General features: G+C 44.6%; 1 protein-coding gene across 1 annotated transcript; it reads right to left on the bottom strand.

Annotated features, from left to right (window-relative positions):
• Positions 1 to 382: 382 nt before the first annotated feature.
• Positions 383 to 14,698, bottom strand: LOC135078943 (periodic tryptophan protein 1 homolog). The gene is made up of 14 exons (XM_063973548.1): positions 14,533 to 14,698; positions 14,394 to 14,452; positions 12,317 to 12,438; positions 12,002 to 12,075; positions 11,552 to 11,657; positions 10,992 to 11,099; positions 9,895 to 10,069; positions 8,893 to 8,989; positions 8,162 to 8,332; positions 2,111 to 2,201; positions 1,822 to 1,903; positions 1,269 to 1,420; positions 555 to 631; positions 383 to 454 (listed from the first exon to the last, which is right to left on the bottom strand). The coding sequence occupies exons 1-14, from the start codon at positions 14,614 to 14,616 to the stop codon at positions 383 to 385; spliced, it is 1,470 nt and encodes a 489-aa protein (XP_063829618.1). The 5' UTR covers positions 14,617 to 14,698.
• Positions 14,699 to 14,761: the final 63 nt, after the last annotated feature.

The raw sequence follows: 14,761 nt of genomic DNA, 5'->3' as shown, positions 1-14,761 counted from the left end.
CGGTGTTTCTTTACGAGATCGAATCAGAAATGAGGAGATCCGTAAACGAACTAAAGTCGCTGACATAGCCCGACGGATCAGCAAGCTGAAGTGGTAGCGGGCTGGGCACATAGTACGCAGAACTGACGGCCGATGGGGCAGCAAGGTTCTGGAATGGAGGCCACGTACCGGAAAACGCAGCGTGGGACGTCCACCCACAAGGTGGACCGATGACCTGATAAAGGTAGCGGGAAGGCGCTGGATGCAGGCCGCTACCAACCGTGCGATGTGGAAGTCATTGGGGGAGGCCTATGTTCAGCAGTGGACGTCCTGTGGCTGAAATGATGATGATGATGATGAGTGTGTACCTGTCTCGTAGTGTCGATTTGCGCCTGATCATTAGTTACTCTATGGTAGTACCTGTTTCGTTGGCCAGCAGATCCTCCACCTCTATGAAACACTCCTTGTTGCCACCCTACGAGAGAGAAGGGCACGTCGGGACGCTTGCACGCAGGCGCCGTTGCGATATAGCGCCGATCTGCGCCTGGGCATTTGTTTCCCGTAAGTATAGTTACTGTGGTAGTGTATGTACCTGTGTCGCTGGCCAACAAGTCGACGACCTCTATGAAGCACTCCTTATTGTCCCCGCCCACTGCTAGAGAAGGGCGCGTCAACCAAGGCCACTTGTACGCACGCGCCGTTGCGATATAGGCTGGTTTTAGTGTCACGCGGACCGTCCGGTGCGGACCCGCTCCGCACGGCCAATCTGTATGAACTTCTAGGGAGCGTTTTAGAGTAATGCGGTCCGGAGAAACCGCTCCGCTCCCTAGCAGTTCATACAGACTGGCCGTGCGGAGCGTGTTTTGTCCGGTCCCGGACTGCTGATACTAATAAAGTCCCATTAGTACGGTCATGACGTCTAACCGAACTATTGAGACTTTATCTGTAGTTCTGTTAGTGGTGGAAGAAACCATAGAAATAATATTTTTCGCTAGGAGAAACAGCTTTTACTTTAGTTACAAATTCTTTTTTTCTTATTAAAAGAACAAATTTCGTTTCCTAATACTTTTTGTGTTATTTTTGTTTTTAACATCCTTAACCGAACTACTGATACTAATAAAGTCTCATTAGTTCGGTTAGACGTCATAATCGTAATAATTAAATTGAGACTTTATTAGTATCAGTAGTCCGGGACCGGACAAAACAACCGTACTACTGAGACTAGAGGTCTGCGCCTGGACATTTGTTTCCCGTAAGTGACGTAAGTATAGTTACTCTATGGTATGTACCTGTGTCGCTGGCCAGCAGGTCGACGACCTCTATGAAGCACTCCTTATTGTCTCCGCCCACTGCGAGAGAGAAGGGCGCGTCGGGGCACGCGGCCGCACAAAGCGCCTGCCCCACGCGGCCCGATCGCTCGCTCACTTGCACGCATGCGCCACTGCAATACAATACGAGAGCACATGTTGAAATAGTTGGTACTTGATTGGTTTTCGACCTTATAATCTCTACTTATTATAAAACAAAGTCCTGTCTGTCTGACGCTATGTATGCTTAGATCTTTAAAATTACGCAATTTTGATGCGGTTTTTTTAATAGATAGAGTGATTCAGGAGGAAGTTTTTTAAGTATAATACATTGTGCCTGTGCGAAGCAGGGGCGGGTCGCTAGTAAGTAAATAAGACACAAGTTATGGTGGCTACATATGATACAGATTTGTTTCTCTACTTTGGGACATGCACTAATGTCGTGCAAGCTAATTTAAAAAAAGATCACGCGATGTACTGCCTGGGCGGTGTAAATTCGTAGTGTGGAATGTGGATAAAGTAAATAAAAGCTTACCTTGTTATGTCCCATGATTTCATTTTTCCATCTGTACTGACAGTGACCATCAAGCCGGGAACTTTGTCGCTTAGTATTAGACCTAGAATTAAAAAAATACGGGAATGAAAATACTATTATTTGCGGTTCATTTTGAGTAATCAGAGGTTTGAGTCGATTCCTGGGTGGAACACATAATGTGAAAGAATTTAAGTAGGTGTTTGTGTCTTTGAGTAGGACAAAGACATGTTCGTATTACCTGTGGTATTACATCGATTTTGAATAAGGTCTAGTGTTATAAGATACGAACCTGTGATTTCTTTTTCGTGTGCGTCTATGGTCCATAGAGGCTCATCCTGTCTACAATCCACGTACGCTACTTTTCCTTGGTTGTTGCTCATCTGTAAGAAGAAAAAAAAAACGTTTAAATTGAGATAATACTATCCTATTAGAGCTCCCATGGAGCTTGTTTTTGACGTCACTCGCTTTAGCCTCTACATAAATGATTGATATTTAATTTTATCAACAGCTTTGTGAGGATTTAAATTTGGGGCCGGGTTGACGGGCAGAAGGGTTTTCATAATCATAATATTTTTTTCGTGTCCTAAGCTTAATCACGTGTTTAATATCCGTGAATATTGATAATAATAGTTTGATCGTGTAGAAAACAGTTAAGACTACAAGTATAGCGCTTAACTAGTCTGTACCTGAGGCATGGGGGCGGCACGGGAGGGGTGACATTGACATGACAGCATAAAAATCGGAAGGATTTGACGTTTTAAACGTCGAAAGTCTGTGACGACCAACGTCACGTTTGGCCTGACTGAGTTAAGCGCTAGACCTATAGTTTTCACGCTCACGGCGAAGCAGAAGGGGTGCTCGATCTCTGGCAGTCGGTGACGCGCGGTGTAATAGGGGGGCAAGTCAGTTTTTTTCACTTAGTTCCTTCAGCTGTCCCCATGAAAAGAACCAAACAAAAAACACTCAATCTGCACTCACGGCGAAGCAGAAGGGGTTCTGCGTGTCCCACACGGCGCGCTCGATCTCCGGCGGCAGCTGCCAGGCGCGGCGCGCGTCCGGCGTCCGGCAGTCGGTGACGCGCGCGCGCCCGTCGCACGCGCCCGTCAACAACGTCTGCGCTTCTAGAGCCTGGTCTGTGAGCACGTAGAATTTTGCGTCGCGACTGTGCGACGGGCGCTCGCAGTGAGTGTGCGAGCGCGACAGCAACATAATTACGCGAGAGCGATAAGGATGGGTAGCTTGGGGTCATTGGACAAAATTCTACGTGCTCACAGACCAGACTATAGAGGGTGGAACGACACCGATCGCACCTGTGTACTTATGTGACGCGCCGCGACCGCAGTTGTCAATATACTGTCGAACGTTGAACCCGAGTTTCGTTGATATACCTCAGTTTATGCCTTTGCCTTTTTCAAAAAGGAAAGAATCAAACAAAAAAAAACAGTCTGTACTTACGGCGAGGCAAAAGGTGTTCCGCGTGTCCCAGATCGCATTCATCTTCGAGGATAGTTGACAATAGGTCGATATTATATAGTAAGAGAAAAGCAAAGCTATAGGTCTAACGATTAAGGCCGCTTGTAAACGCTAAGAAAAGTCGCCGGGCCTGCGCAAGAATTCGTGTCGGTTCTAAACACGAACCGTGTATATTGCTCCGGAGCTGACCAAGAAATGATTATTGTCTGCGCTAGATACAACACGCGGCGGACGCGCACTGTATCAAAAATTTTTGCAGCTAGGTCCGACGAGATTCTTGTCTTGTCTACGGCAGACACGGTGAAATTTCTTAACGTGTACAAGCTACCTTAAGCGCAATAGTTTCTGTACTCACGGCGAAGCAGAAGGGGTTCTGCGTGTCTCACACAGCGCGCTCAATCTCTGGCAGTCGGTGACGCGCGGTGTAATAGGGGGGCAAGCCAGATTTTTTCACTTAGTTCCTTCAGCTGTCCCCATGGGAAGAACCAACCAAAAACACTCAATCTGCACTCACGGCGAAGCAGAATGGGTTCTGCGTGTCCCACACGGCGCGCTCGATCTCCGGCGGCAGCTGCCAGGCGCGGCGCGCGTCCGGCGTCCGGCAGTCGGTGACGCGCGCGCGCCCGTCGCACGCGCCCGTCAACAACGTCTGCGCTTCTAGAGGGTGGAACGACACCGATCGCACCTGTGTACTTATGTGACGCGCCGCGACCGTAGTTTTCAATATACTGTCGAACGTTGAACCGGTGTTTCGTTGATATACCTTAGTTTATGCCTTTGCCTTTTTCAAAAAGGAAAGAACCAAACAAAAAAAAAATCTGTACTCACGGCGAGGCAAACGGTGTTCTGCGTGTCACAGAGCGCGCGCATCACCAGTAGTTGACTATAGGTTGATATTATAAAGTCGGAGAAAAGTAAAGCTAGTTTCTATACTCACGGCGAAGCAGAATAGGTACTGTGTCCCAAACCATGCGCTTTATCTTCAATCGCTCATACGTGACCACCCCCCGTCTGACTACAATATACTCACGGCGAAGCAGAAGGGGTTCAGTATGGCGAAAGCCTTTGCCCTTTTCAAAAAGGAAAGAACCAAACAAAACAGTCTGTACTCACGGCGAAGCAGAAAGGGTTCTGCGTGTCCCACACGGCGCGCTCGATCTCCGGCGGCAGCTGCCAGGCGCGGCGCGCGTCCGGCGTCCGGCAGTCGGTGACGCGCGCGCGCCCGTCGCACGCGCCCGTCAACAACGTCTGCGCTTCTAGAGGGTGGTCTGTGAGCACGTAGAATTTTGCGTCGCGACTGTGCGACGGGCGCTCGCAGTGAGTGTGCGAGCGCGACAGCAACATAATTACGCGAGAGCGATAAGGATGGGTAGCTTGGGGTCATTGGACAAAATTCTACGTGCTCACAGACCAGACTATAGAGGGTGGAACGACACCGATTGCACCTGTGTACTTATGTGACGCGCCGCGACCGCAGTTGTCAATATACTGGCGTTGAACCCGAGTTTCGTTGATATACCTTAGTTTATGCTTCGTCTTTTTCAAAAAGGAAAGAACCAAACAAAAAAAAGCAATCTATACTCACGGTGAAGCAGAAAGGTTTATGTGTGTCCCAGACTGCGCGCATCTCCAGTAGTTGACTATTTTAAAGTCGGAGAAAAGCATAGCTATAGGTGTAGCGCTTAACTGGAGTCAATACCTGAGGTTATGGAAGCGACGGGAGAGGTGGCACATTATGATATGACAGAGCATAAAAATCTGAAGGATTTGACGCGCGCGGTGTAATAGGCGGGGCAAGTCAGATTTTTTCACTTACTTCCTTCAAAGCGAGATCCTTCAGCTGTCCCTATGGAAAGAACCAAACAAAATGTACTCACGGCGAAGCAGAAGGGGTTCTGCGTGTCCCACACGGCGCGCTCGATCTCCGGCGGCAGCTGCCAGGCGCGGCGCGCGTCCGGCGTCCGGCAGTCGGTGACGCGCGCGCGCCCGTCGCACGCGCCCGTCAACAACGTCTGCGCTTCTAGAGGGTGGAACGACACCGATCGCACCTGTGTACTTATGTGACGCGCCGCGACCGCCCAGTGGTCAATATACTGTCGAACGTTGAACCTGAATTTCGTTGATATACCTTAGTTTATGCCTTTGCCTTTTTCAAAAAGGAAAGAACCAAACAAAAAAAATACAGTCTGTACTCACGGCGAGGCAAAAGGTGTTCCGCGTGTCCCAGATCGCATTCATCTTCGAGGATAGTTGACAATAGGTCGATATTATATAGTAAGAGAAAAGCAAAGCTATCTATAGGTCTAACGATTAAGGCCGCTTGTAAACGCTAAAAACAGTCGCCGGGCCTACGCAAGAATTCGTGTCGGTTCTAAACACGAACCGTGTACATTGCTCCGGAGCTGACCATGAAATGATTATTGTCTGCGCTAGATACAACACGCGGTGGACGCGCACTGTGTCACAAATTTTTGTAGCTAGGTAGGTCCGACGAGATTCTTGTCTTGTCTACGGCAGACACGGTGAAATTTCTTAACGTGTACAAGCGACCTTAAGCGCTGGACCTATAGTATCTACACTCACGGCGAAGCAGAAGGGGTTCTGCGTGTCTCACACCGCGCGCTCGATCTCCGGCAGTCTGTGACGCGCGGTGTAATAGGGGGGCAAGTCAGTTTTTTTCACTTAGTTCCTTCAGCTGTCCCCATGGAAAGAACCAAACAAAAAACACTCAATCTATACTCACGGCGAAGCAGAATGGGTTCTGCGTGTCCCACACGGCGCGCTCGATCTCCGGCGGCAGCTGCCAGGCGCGGCGCGCGTCCGGCGTCCGGCAGTCGGTGACGCGCGCGCGCCCGTCGCACGCGCCCGTCAACAACGTCTGCGCTTCTAGAGGGTGGAACGACACCGATCGCACCTGTGTACTTATGTGGGTTTCTGGAGTGGAGGCCGCGTACCGGAAAACGCAACGTGGTACGTCCACCCACGAGGTGGACCGACGACATCATAAAAGTAGTAGGAAGGCCCTGGACGCAGGCCGCTACCAATCGGGCAACATGGAAAGTATTAGGGGAGGCCTATGTTCAGCAGTGGACGTCCTATGGCTGAGATGATGATGATGACTTATGTGCTGCGCGGGCGACAAGACGCGACCGCAGTTGTCAATATACTGTCGAACGTTGAACCGGTGTTTCGTTGATATACCTTAGTTTATGCTTTGTGTTTTTCAAAAAGGAAAGAACCAAACAAAAAAAAACAATCTGTACTCACGGTGAAGCAGAAAGTTTTATGTGTGTCCCAGACTGCGCGCATCTCCAGTAGTTGACTATTTTAAAGTCGGAGAAAAGCATAGCTATAGGTGTAGCGCTTAACTGGAGTCAATACCTGAGGTTATGGAAGCGACGGGAGAGGTGGCACATTATGATATGACAGAGCATAAAAATCTGAAGGATTTGACGCGCGGTGTAATAGGGGGGGCAAGTCAGATTTTTTCACTTACTTCCTTCAAAGCGAGATCCTTCAGCTGTCCCCATGGAAAGAACCAAACAAAATGTACTCACGGCGAAGCAGAAGGGGTTCTGCGTGTCCCACACGGCGCGCTCGATCTCCGGCGGCAGCTGCCAGGCGCGGCGCGCGTCCGGCGTCCGGCAGTCGGTGACGCGCGCGCGCCCGTCGCACGCGCCCGTCAACAACGTCTGCGCTTCTAGAGGGTGGAACGACACCGATCGCACCTGTGTACTTATGTGACGCGCCGCGACCGTAGTTTTCAATATACTGTCGAACGTTGAACCGGTGTTTCGTTGATATACCTTAGTTTATGCCTTTGCCTTTTTCAAAAAGGAAAGAACCAAACAAAACAGTCTGTACTCACGGCGAAGGCGTAGTTGATATTAAAATTAAAGCTAGTTTCTATACTCACGGCGAAGCAGAATAGGTTCTGTGTCCCAAACCATGCGCTTTATCTTCAATCGCTCATACGTGACCACCCCCCGTCTGACTACAATATACTCACGGCGAAGCAGAAGGGGTTCAGTATGGCGAATGCCTTTGCCCTTTTCAAAAAGGAAAGAACCAAACAAAAAACAGTCTATACTCACGGCAAAGCAGAAGAGGTTCTGCGTGTCTCACACGGTCACACCGCGCGCTCAATCTCTGGCAGTCGGTGACGCGCAGTGTAATAGGGGGACAGGTCAGATTTTTTCACTTAGTTCCTTCAGCTGTCCCCATGGAAAGAACAAAAAACACTCAATCTGCACTCACGGCGAAGCAGAAGGGGTTCTGCGTGTCCCACACGGCGCGCTCGATCTCCGGCGGCAGCTGCCAGGCGCGGCGCGCGTCCGGCGTCCGGCAGTCGGTGACGCGCGCGCGCCCGTCGCACGCGCCCGTCAACAACGTCTGCGCTTCTAGAGGGTGGAACGACACCGATCGCACCTGTGTACTTATGTGACGCGCCGCGACCGCCCAGTTGTCAATATACTGTCAAACGTTGAACCGGTGTTTCGTTGATATACCTTAGTTTACGCCTTTGCCTTTTTCAAAAAGGAAAGAACCAAACAAAAAAAAAGCAATCTGTACTCACGGTGAAGCAGAAAGGTTTATGTGTGTCCCAGACTGCGCGCATCTCCAGTAGTTGACTATTTTAAAGTCGGAGAAAAGCATAGCTATAGGTGTAGCGGTTAACTGGAGTCAATACCTGAGGTTATGGAAGCGACGGGAGAGGTGGCACATTATGATATGACAGAGCATAAAAATCTGAAGGATTTGACGCGCGCGTGTAATAGGGGGGGCAAGTCAGATTTTTTGACTTAGTTCCTTCAAAGCGATTTCCTTCAGCTGTCCCCATGGAAAGAACCAAACAAAATGTACTTACAGCGAAGCAGAAGGGGTTCTGCGTGTCCCACACGGCGCGCTCGATCTCCGGCGGCAGCTGCCAGGCGCGGCGCGCGTCCGGCGTCCGGCAGTCGGTGACGCGCGCGCGCCCGTCGCACGCGCCCGTCAACAACGTCTGCGCTTCTAGTGGGTGGAACGACACCGATTGCACCTGGACAAGCAAAAAAAAAATATCTTTAATATAAAAATGAATCGCAAAATGTGTTGGTAAACACATAACTCAACAACGCCTGGACCAAATGTGTTCGTTTAAATACAAGGATGGTTTTTACGGCGACAAAAATTCGAATAATTTACGGGAAAACCCCGGGTGAAGCCACGGGCGGAAAGCTAGTTTGAAATAAATATCTGTTCTCTTTTATCCAAAGAACGTCACATCACTATCATCATTTCAGCCAAAGGACGTCGACTGCTGAACATAGACCTCCTCCAATGATTTTCATTGACCGGTTGGTAGCGCCTTCCTGCTACCTTTATGAGGTCATCGTTCCACCTTGTGTGCTTTTCGGTAGGGCCTCTAATCCAGAGCCTTGCTGCAGGACGTCTACTGCTGGATAAAGGCCTCCTCTTAGGATTTGCACAGCTATAAATAAATACTGCACTCTTCGCATCTAGGTACTTTCTCTTCTTACTCCCACTTAATCTCATTGGGACGTGTACAGTCGATCAATAAGCGACGCTAATATTGTATGTAATGTTAAAAACACTTACCTTATCTTCGAAGTAGTTTAGTTTTGTGTGCGGCGACCCTTGGTCCAGGTCCCAGAGGAGCACTGTGTTGTCTGCAGACCCACTTGCCAGCACATGTCTAGATAAATAACGAGACATTTTGTTCCATTCATTATACAGTAGATTTAATATCACATTATTGACAACGACCTGCATAGTTTAGAGTTACTTGTTGAGGTTTTGTTTTGTCTTGTTGAGGAGTACAAACAACAACACATTAATTAACTACAGTGGAATCTTATGTCCCATTGTAGTAGCCAATAGGCCTATTTTGCATCAAAAATGTAGTCTGATACAAAAAAGAAAAAAATAATTTTGAACTTAATTTCTTTACAGTGTCATTTTACTTCAGATTGACGTACCACCAGGCCTGTTCATCTCCGCGAGTTTACATCGAAAACAAAACACGCACGATGGCCCACCTACAGGATACTATTCGACAAGGCCTCACATTCAGGCGAACATTGACTCACGCACGCGTGTTATTGTGTATGATGGAAGTAAATAAAGAAAATGGTGTACTATAACTGTATACTGAATACTGTGCAGTATTTAACTGCCTAAATAATAATAAAAATACAGAATGTACTTTTTTAAGTTGCCTCAAGACACTGAGAGGTAAATAAGTAGTTAATATTATTCATGCTAAATCATGTATTTCCTCCGCCATTTTCCGCAGTTTGGCACCTCACGTCACATCATTTTACCGAAGTCAGCCCTATAGCTTCGGCGCAGTGCCGATCACTGACGTTTGTCAACAAAATGGTGCTTGACTCTTGAGACAGGCTAAATTATACCATAATGTTAATGACATTGAGCATACATTTTTTTAAATACCTTCGCGAAGTAAAACTTCTGTACGTAGTACTTATTATTATTCTGTGGTACCACCGACAGTACACAACAATGTGACGTCATCTTCTTTAAAATATTTGATTGTCAACTGTAGTATATACCTAATAAATAAATAAATAAATGACTCACGAAAAATTCCTATTCCAAGACAGGTCAAGCACAGCGTCCTTGTGTCCCACGCGCTTCGTCTTCTTCTTCTTGTTGGGCTTCTTGCCGAGCTTGAAGGCCGGCTCCAAACAGTTCTCGATGTCGAGGTCCCACACCTGGATCACTGGGTCCATGCCCCCGAGGGCACAGAGGTTGCCTGCGACATAAAAACTATTTTGGTAAATCAAAAAAAAGATTGGAGTGATTACATAGGGGCCATTTATTACGTGAGACTATTTTCGCTACTTTTTAATCCCTCCCCTCTCCCCTATTATAAGAAAAAATAAGAATAGGCCAACAGGGTGTCGGGGGGAGGGTTAACCTAAATCGTCTTACGTATTTGAAAATTACGAGACGGCTTCGTAAAGGTAGCAGGGAAGCGATGGACGCAGGCCGCTACCAATCGATCGACGTGGAAAGTATTGGGGGAGGCCTATGTTCAGCAGTGGACGTCCTATGGCTGAAATGATGATGATGATGATTTGAAAATTATAAATAACTTGAAAAAACGTCTTACATAATAAATGAGTGGCCCCATGCCCATACTTCAATAGTGGCAAATGAATGTCCCTTTTAATGGCCACAGCACACATGCTACTTTTAGCATCGACGATTTTGCGACTGCATCGAATCAGTATCGCAATATCGCGACTTCATACGTTGACACGCAAAGCGATGGCGTTTTTAAATGTATGGTGTGGAATGTGTGGTCGCTGCATTCAGCTTCTAAAAGCGGCTAAATCGCCGATCGCCGATGCTAAAAGTAGCACGTGTGCTGTGGCTTTCAAAAGATAATTTAAAAAAAGTTATACAAGGTGTAACAGAAGCACATTCTTTTAAATGGTGCTCCTTATCATCATTTCAGACATAGGATGTCCACTGCTGAACATAGGCCTCCCTTAATGCTTTCCATGTTGCCCGGTTGGTAGCGGCCTGCGTCCAGCGCCTTCCTGCTACCTTTATAATGTCGTCGGTCCACCTTGTAGGTGGACGTCTCATGCTGCGTTTTCCGGTACGCGGCCTCTACATCCTTAGAGGGTGCTAGTTACGTTCAAATGCAACAACTTCGTCGTACTCACCTGGGTTAGGGTCTGAAGGGTCATGGCTCAGCCACTCGATGCACAGCGGGAACCAAGGAAGAATGATGTCGTGGTGGACATAAAACGAGTCTTCCTCTTTGTTGAAAACTGAAATAAAACATATTACATTATCAGATATTTCTAATGGATAAAAGTACAGAATAAGGCAGGATTCACATTGACCGGTGCGAGTCGGTGCGCAGCGCAGCGTCCGTTCAGCCAAAATTGCGGTGGAAAGCGAACGTCTGCGCGTGTATCCGCTGGAATACGCTCGGAGCCGACCGGCTTCCGACGCATGCTTGCGCATCCGTGCGGATTGAAATGTCAGTTAATCAGTTGTAAGCAGTTATGACTCTTAAGGCCCAGAACACACGGTGAAACTCAATTGCAACGAAACTGCAACTTCTAGTTACTTTTGAGTTGCATCTAAGTTTCTGCCATTGATTCCGTTGAGAGACCATACATGACGCGACCATTTCAAATCGGTTTCAAACGTTGCAATTGTGTTTCACCGTGTGTTCTGGGCCTAATAAATAAAATAAATAGTAATAGATACTTACTGTATACTTCCAGTACGCTGGCATCGCTTTCAACGTGACCAACTAGAAGCAGGTTATCGTCTGCTTTGATGATGTCATCCTCCTCATCACTGTCTGGTCCTTCCGTCTGTATGAAAAATGTAAACAATTTCACTACCGTCTTTTGTGATGAATAGTTTGTTGAGGTTTTAGGTAAGGAGTAATTTTTATAATATTGTTCTTTATAATAAACTAGCTTTTGCCTAGCCTATGTTATTCTGGGTTATAAAACATAAATCAGTAAAGTTTCATTAAAATCCATTCAGTAGTTTTTGCATGAAATAGTAACAAACATCCAGACATCCAAATTTTCGCATTTATAATATTAGTAGGAAGTAGGATAAAATTCACTGAGTTTAGTTATGACATAACAAATAACAATAATGTATGTATACAAACAAGATAATATTTTAAGAATGATAAAAAACTTACCCTAATTTGAACATTTTCACTTAAGTCACCTAAATTGGGTAATGTTGCCACTGAGCCAATACCAACTGGATTACCTAGAAAAATAAAATGTAATTTGGATTAGTACAAAAGATTCACACTAAATATCATGAATGTATAATTAAAATAGGTATGTAGTTTATTTTCTTTGTGCTATTCTGGCTAAAATTGCTAAGGCTATGTTGCACTATCTTACTTTAACTTTAACAAACATCAAGTCTGTCAAACTCCAAACACAAACCACCAGTTATAGTTACGGTTGAAGTTAGGTAGTGCAATTCGGCCTAAGTAATTTACTTGTGTCGTCTTGGTCATAGTGTTCAAAGTCAAATTCATCATTGGGATTAGCGGGCGGGTCTGGTGGGCCGCGAGAACTTTCGCCTTCTTCGTCGCTGACATCGTCTCCGGCTTCCGTTAATCTGAAAATATTAATTAAAACGTCAAATGATAGTAGAGTGCTTATAGAAAAGAATATATTAAAAGTCACCCTGTAGTGCTGGCTTTCTAAATATACAGGGTGTTTGGCGCATCGTGTGCCAAAATGATTTGGCGGATAGAATGGGTCATTTCCTATATTTTCAGCCCCCATAACACGTTCCATGTCAGGCGGCTACTTTTATATTAAGTTTTTTAGTAATTTCACCAAAATACCCAAATCGCATCATTTAATTTCGATTAAAAAAAAAATACTAAGCGTAGCCTCAAAGTAAATATTTTGTTTTGACGTGCATTGATATAGGGTTGCATCAAATCTAAAGTTACTGGCAAATATCATCTAGTTTTTTTTTAATTCAGCTTTGAACTTTTCCGAAAAGTTAAAAATGGACTGAACATTTAAGTTTACATGGCTATAAATTTTTTTTTAAAAGAGATAGCGATCTTCGGATTTTATCAAAACTTCTCTAGTCTATCCCCATTCAAACGGTATACTAATCTTGTTTAAATAATAACAACAACTTCACAAATTCCCTAAATTAGTGCATTGACTCTATTCGAACTAATTTGCGAAATTTGTGTTTATAGCCCCTTTTTGTGTGAATAACACGTTAAATACCTACAGGTAAAAAATATTTATCTTATGCAATGTAAAAAACCTTTTCTCTATCGTTTTTTAATGTGGATTTCTTGAAATTAAAGACGAAAATAATTATTTTGATCGTTTATTAATTATTACAAATTTTGTTCAAAATGTCCGCCTCGGCAACGTATACACTAAGTAACGACATCTTCTTCTAATTTAGACTGGCCCTATACAGTGGCCTGCACGTTCCCCAGACCTAACTCCGTTAGATTTTTACGTCTGGGGACGAGGTAATGAACTGGTGTACGTAACGGAAGTTCAAACATTAGAAGAACTACAACAACGAATAGAAAACGCCTTTATAGTAATAAAAAGAGAAATGAGGCTGCATACGACAACAGTCGAAGATGTCGTGAGTGTATACGTTGCTGAGGCGGACATTTTGAACAAAGTTTGTAATAATTAATAAACGATCAAAATAATTATTTTCGTCTTTAATTTCAAGAAATCCACGTTGAAAAACGATAGGGAAAAAGTTTTTACATTGCATAAGATAAATATTTTTACCTGTAGGTATTTAACGTGTTATTCACACAAAAAGGGGCTATAAACACAAATTTCGCAAATCAGTCCGAATAGAGTCAATGCACTAATTTAGGGAATTTGTGAAGTTGTTGTTATTATTTAAACAAGATTAGTATACCGTTTGAATGGGGATAGACTAGAGAAGTTTTGATAAAATCCGAAGATCGCTATCTCTTTTAAAACATTTTTTATAGCTATGTAAACTTAAATGTTCAGTCCATTTTTAACTTTTCGGAAAAGTTCAAAGCTGAATTAAAAAAAAACTAGATGATATTTGCCAGTAACTTTAGATTTGATGCAACCCTATATCAATGCACGTCAAAACAAAATATTTACTTTGAGGCTACGCTTAGTATTTTTTTTTTAAATCGAAATTAAATGATGCGATTTGGGTATTTTGGTGAAATTACTAAAAAACTTAATATAAAAGTAGCCGCCTGACATGGAACGTGTTATGGGGGCTGAAAATATAGGAAATGACCCATTCTATCCGCCAAATCATTTTGGCACACGATGCGCCAAACACCCTGTATATTAAGGGTATTATCTTCTAAAGTAAATTAGAAATTAACTTATGACTGATATGATATATGAAATTCAAGACTTCAAAGAATACATACTACGAGACAAGATGTTCTGAATTAAAATTGTATCTTGGCAATTCTTTAAGGTTGTTTATTCTACCTACTTCCCATCTTTGTTTTGTTTACAGGTTATACCAAATTTTATAACATAACTCTCATGCAAAGCGATCACAAATAATAGTACCTTAAATCATTTGCGGTCTGTTTGATTATTTTCTCTAATTCTTTTTCCGTTAGTTCAATCTGTAACAAACGATAAATACATGGCATTTTTATTCAATTTTTGTAAATGGTAAATCTTTTAGCTTTTAGTTAAAACTTGCCTTTTCGGGAACCGCTTTAGCCACACCTCGCCTAACAAAATGCATACATGATACTAAGCTAACTGTAGGTGTGTTTTCTTCCATTTTTATGTAATTCACTTATAAATAAAATCTAAAATACTAGCAAAAAAACATGCGATTCTGCTGAGAAACACGAGCACGAGATGACGAGCACAGATTAGAGAGTATGTCTAAAGATGACGAGACAGTGACAAATTTGACATTAGTG

This window comes from Ostrinia nubilalis, chromosome 2 (genome assembly GCF_963855985.1).
Source record: "Ostrinia nubilalis chromosome 2, ilOstNubi1.1, whole genome shotgun sequence".
Taxonomy (NCBI): Eukaryota; Metazoa; Arthropoda; class Insecta; order Lepidoptera; family Crambidae; genus Ostrinia; species Ostrinia nubilalis.
Note: the sequence above shows the minus strand (reverse complement) of the source record. Positions and strands in the feature narration are given on the sequence as shown.